Source organism: Crocodylus porosus, unplaced genomic scaffold (assembly GCF_001723895.1).
Source record: "Crocodylus porosus isolate Cpor-Errol unplaced genomic scaffold, CroPor_comp1, whole genome shotgun sequence".
Lineage (NCBI taxonomy): Eukaryota > Metazoa > Chordata > Crocodylia > Crocodylidae > Crocodylus > Crocodylus porosus.
The window spans coordinates 6321656-6327140 of NW_017728910.1; the positions used below are offsets into that span (position 1 = coordinate 6321656).

Below are 5485 nucleotides of genomic sequence, written 5' to 3' on the forward strand. Positions count from 1 at the left end.
TGTGTGTGTGTGTGTGTGTGTGTGTGTGTGTGTGTGTGTGTGTGTGTGTGTGTGTGTGTGTGTGTGTGGCGGGGGAGGGGTGCATGTGCGCACTGTGTAAATAGGGAGCATAGGAGCTGGGCTGGGATGCTAAGAGAGACAAATCATGGAAAAAAAGAGGCTGGGACATGGCAAAAAACAGAGATGGAACAGGCAGAGAGTTGCAGGGCTGGGAAGCTCCCCTACAAAATGGGAAACTAAACCACAGCCCCATACTAGTCCGTCTTAGATGGGTTTCACTATGTTTTTTCTCAGAATTGGACCATAAATAACCAGGATCAAAACCAAAATAAATTGTGCACATAGTTCTTTCTTTCTTTAAATATAGAAATTAGGGGGTGACCCTATTGTACTACCAATCCTTATGCTTCCTCAGGCTTAAGATAGCGTTGCCTAGAGAGGACATTTGTTGTTAAATATTCAATTGGTGCTGTAACCAAGCTTAACCAAGAAGCTGAAGAACATCAGGAGGATGTGTACGACATTGGTGCATTAAAGGAAAAGGAGTTCAAATCCTAACTTTCACGTGTAGTCTTACAATGGGTGACTGGTGCCGCCTTAGCCAGTGGGGGCACATGCCCTCCCCAGCGACCAGTCAGCAACTGGGGAGAGGGAGGAGTCCCCCCGAGGCCAGTCTCGCTGATGGAGGAAGGCCTGCCCATGGTCGATACCACTGACCAGCCAATCTTGCTGACTGGAGTTCCCCCCACAGCCAATCTCGCCGGCCGGGGACGTGAGGGATCCCCCCACGGCCAATCACTGCAGCTGCTTCTGAAAGTGGCTACAGCTGCCCCACTCCCTGGCTGGCGCTTGCAGGGGGCGCACCAGCACTCCTGCCTCCCCCACCCCTCCTGTTGCCTAAGTGGCAAGCGCTGCCGGTCAGGGGGTGCACCACTGCTCTTAAGGGATGCATGTGCACCCCCGTGCACCTAATATGTGTTGCCACTGCATCTTTCTTAAGATAATCAGATGTACTCACACAAGGAGGCAAGGAGAATTTGGTTCACACTTGGCCAGTTCTCGGGCAAAATTAATTTGATTTGAAATATTGCATGTTGGACACTGGGATCTTATAAGATTCATAGATTCATAGATGCTAGGGTTGGAAGGGACCTCAACAGATCATCGAGTCCAACCCCTTGCCTAGGCAGGAAAGAGTGCTGGGGTCAGATGACCCCAGGCAGATGCCTATCCACCTTCTCTTAAAGACCCCCAAGCTAGAGGAGAGCACCACCTCTCTTGGAGGCCCATTCCAAATTTTGGCCACCCTTACCATAAAGAAGTTTTTCCTGATGTCTAGCCTAAATCTTCTGTCAGTTTGTGACCATTGTTCCTTGTTACCCCAAGAGGCGCCTGGCGAACAGAGCATCTCTGGTCCCTTGCTGTGTCCCCCTAATTAATTTGTAGGCAGCCACAAGATCACCTCTCAGCCTTCTTTTGCAGAGGCTGAAGCGGTCCAGGTGCCTGAGTCTCTCCTCATAGGGCTTGTCCTGTAAGCCCCTAACCATACGAATGGCCCTCCTCTGGACCCTCTTGAGACTATCAACATTCTTCTTGAAGTAAGGCACACAAAAATGGACCCAATACTCCAGCTGCGGTCTGAGCAATGCCACAAAGAGGGGAAGTATCACCTCCTTGGATCTATTTGTCATTCATCTGCTGATGCATGATACCGTGCAGTTAGCTTTGCTGATGATTTTGTCACATTGATGATTCATATTCATCTTGGAGTCCACTATGACTCTGAGATGCCTTTCTGCTTCTGTGCTGCTGAAAAGGTCACTTCCCAGCCAGTAGGCGTGCTGGATGTTTTTGGATCCTAGGTGCAGCAATCTGCATTTGTCCTTGTTGTACTACGTCCTGTTGCGTATTGCTCACTTTCCTAACCTGTCCAGGTCTGCCTGCAATCGTTCCCTACCCTCCAGAGTGTGCACTTCACCCCACAATTTAGGATCAGACAGTGATACCATCAGATTTAGTATTCAGATCAGACGTGGATAGGAACTATGAACTGTTGATTGCTATTGTATCTGTTATTGTTTGTTACTTATTGTTAAAAGTTGCCTTTGCCTTCCTAATGCAGATTTAATTTCAGCTTTACTTACCCACTGTTTCACATGCTTGACTTGTGCCATGAAGTAACCCAAGTTCTCTGTTGACTTTTCCCACATTATGTAACTACTGCCAACAACAGCCAAGGCCCATGCTGACTCAAAGGCCGGTTCAATATTCCCATAGCTGTCTAAAAATAGAAGGGGGATGGGGGAACATACACAGATGTAATAATTTGGCTTTCTCATAGACAAACAGTAAACTGTAAAATACTTTGGCCCTGCAACAGGGTATTCCTGGGAAGTATCTGTTTCTTCGAACACTTTTGCAGTATTGACTGGGGAGGGTAATGAGCAAATGATAAATTAACTGTGGTTGCAAAAGTCCAGTTAGCATGTAGTAACCCTAGTGAAACAGATTAGTAACTCTCGTTTGCCCACAGGATCCCCACCCAAACGTATGAAAGTGGTGAAGTGATAAGCAGCAAATGTCTTAATCCACATGAGATTCCTCTACATGAAGGAACCTCAGTGGATTAAGACATTTGTTGCTAAGGTACAACTTCCCTAAACGCAGCCAATGAATGTTTTTTTAAATGCAGAATTTTGCAAATATATATTTGCTTTGGAATCCCATAGACATCTTTGCTTCATTCTGTTCCCCTCCATCTTTGCTGCAAAACACAACACATTTTTCCAAGACTTTTCAGGAAATCCAGATTCTTTGGGGGAAGGGAAGGAAGAAAAAGGACTTTCTTTTTAAAGTTATTATAGTCCAAATAAATATGTATTTTTAAAAAAATACATGTATGTTTGCTTGTATTTTTAAAGTTACTAAACTGAACATAAAAGTAAATATAATTCCTAAATGAATATAGAAAAACAAAAGAAATCCTAAAAGGAAGTTACCTGGAATATAGCTTCCAATAATTGGTTTGGTGTGTTGCCTTATTTTTTGGTAAAATCTGTGGTCGTCTTCTTGGACTTCCTTCTGATCTTTGGTATATGTGCATTTTATATTGACAGTAGGTGTTGGTTTCCTCTTTAGGTAGAACACAATAGCAAGACAGGTCCCAACATTTTCCTTAAAAGATAAAAAGATCATGATATTTTATATACAGCAAAAGCGGTGTTATCCGGCACTTTACCAACCAGAAAACTCCACTAACTAGGAGTTGTCACGAGGGACGTGGCAAAAGCGAAACCGTAAGTCCCATGTCCAGTTTCCCTGCTGCAAGCAGAGTTCTTCTTGTTCACTTCTTCCTTGTGGACCACGGCCCAGGGCAAAGCAGCCTGCACAGTGCCTCCCTCCCTGTCCCCTGGCACACTGACGCCAGGGAGTCCACCGGACAGCGCATATTTGATTAATATGCATTCCCCATTCCTGAGAGATGCCAGATAACAGAGCTTTTACTGTATATATATGCGCACTATGTTAAAACAAATGTTACATATACCCCAATCAAATTTATCTCTGGAATATGGAATATATAATCAGAATTCAGTAGATTTCTAGAAAGTCATTTATTTGTGTTAAAGCAAAAATCTGTGTATTTCTGGTTGCTTTTGCATGTCTTTAAGTATCCAAAACAAGTATAATGTTTCCTTTTGAGAGACTGGCAAAAATTAGCAGAGCAAGTCTTCTAGTAAAAGAGGAGCAGTCATACATGAAAAATACATACTGAGAAATACTTTGGAATAATCTCAGGACAGAAGCTTAGTTTATAAGGATGGTCTCTTGAATGGATTTTCACTGCATAATAATATGGACTTTATAAAAAAAGATTTAGAGATTAATTTTAAAACTCTGAAAGTCATTTTATGTTGTGTAGAAACTGAATAGAATGGAAAATCAGGTGGATACAGTGATATCACAAATTAGAAGTCCCCAGTAAAGCACATGTACAGCGTGGGTTATAATTTCAATGAATTTGTCACGTAATTATTCACGTTTTGGAGTGTAGACACAACAGGGGATGCATTTGGATAATAAGGGTCATACTGTGCCATTCATTTTAAAATCAATGGGAAGTTTGACTTAAAAGCTTTATAGCATAATGTGACTCAGGGCTATGATTGCCATTTTCAGGCATTGAGCAAAGTAAACCCTCCACAGGGATCTACTTATAATAGCACTGAAGTCAGTCCAGTTTCAAGGATAAGTGTAGCATTTCATGTAGCAAAACAAACTTACAAACTTTACAAGCATTACAAACTTACCCTAGTTTTGTAGTCCTCTGTGGTGAACTGCAGGTAGTACTTATGCCCAGTTCCTAGGACAGGCTGGAAGAGAAGTAAGCAAGATCTTGAAAAAAAAATGGAAGCACGTTCTGTATTTTGTCCTGTGGCAGTCTGGCTGAATAGGTAGATCAGTCCTGGAAACTGTTTATTGTTTTTTGCTAAACACATGATTCAGGTGGTAAGACATTAGCTCACACCCATGCTTTCCCCTGTTTTCAAATGAATCACTTCAGTGCAGAACTAGGAAGGGGCTGTTGTATTGTGAAGCCTGGTGGTTGGAACAGTTTTATTCATGATTTAAATCAGCAGGAATCCTAGAGTTAAATCTGAGTCTTGTTTTTCAGCTCTGATTTTTAGTTTCTTTCCTAAAGACCAATTCTTAACCCTTGTGGCAAACAAAAGTTAACAGTGACATCACTTCTACTGTGAACAGATTCAGTCAACTTTTGGAAACCAGAAAACCCGAGCCATGTTTGCCATTTTCCAGTTCTGTTAAAACTTATCGCTATGACTTAGCAGAACAGTCTTTCCTGATGGTGTTTATTGATCAAAATTGTTCAGCAAGATTCCTCAGCAGATCCTCAGGGAAATGCTTCAGATAGAAAGATACAATTTTGATGTGGCTTGCCTTAACCTCAGAATATCCTGGCTCCAAGGACACTAAGAATGCACAGAAGCTAATGTTTTAGAGTCAAATCCAATAAAACTCAACTACTACAAATAGTCTCAATAATTCCAAGTAATAAGCACAAAACCTGATAATTTTTCCATGAGCTGTTCCTTACTTCACTAGTATAATCCCTTATTTTTGACCAACCTCTGTATTTATTTTTTGCAAGGAGGTTGCATGCTTAGAACATGGGTGATTACACACAACCAGAGATGTGGGTTTTCCAGAAAATTTTGAATTGCCCTAAATAGAGTATGAGTTGATGTAGCACATTTATTTGACTCATGTGTAGTAAACAAAATTGAGCCACAAGTATTTGAACTGAAATATTATATGAGGAAAAAACTTAAATGCAGCACACTTAATGTGGTTTAAATGTTATATTTAAACAAATTCAAAGCTTTATCTGGAAAGAAATTATTTTTATTGGCATACTTGTAAATGTGTAAAGACAATACACAATGGCATGTACCTCCCTTACATT

General features: G+C 41.6%; 1 protein-coding gene across 1 annotated transcript in view; it reads right to left on the reverse strand.

Annotated features, from left to right (window-relative positions):
• The window catches only part of RARRES1 (retinoic acid receptor responder 1), an 8189-nt gene extending 3675 nt beyond the window's left edge, over positions 1-4514 (reverse strand). The window contains exons 1-3 of the mRNA XM_019532658.1: positions 4311-4514; positions 3000-3174; positions 2145-2281 (exon numbers count right to left, since the gene is read on the reverse strand). Coding sequence (XP_019388203.1) covers positions 2145-2281; positions 3000-3174; positions 4311-4499 — 501 coding nt within the window. The 5' untranslated portion in view covers positions 4500-4514. The remainder of the gene's footprint in view (positions 1-2144; positions 2282-2999; positions 3175-4310) is intronic.
• Positions 4515-5485: the final 971 nt, after the last annotated feature.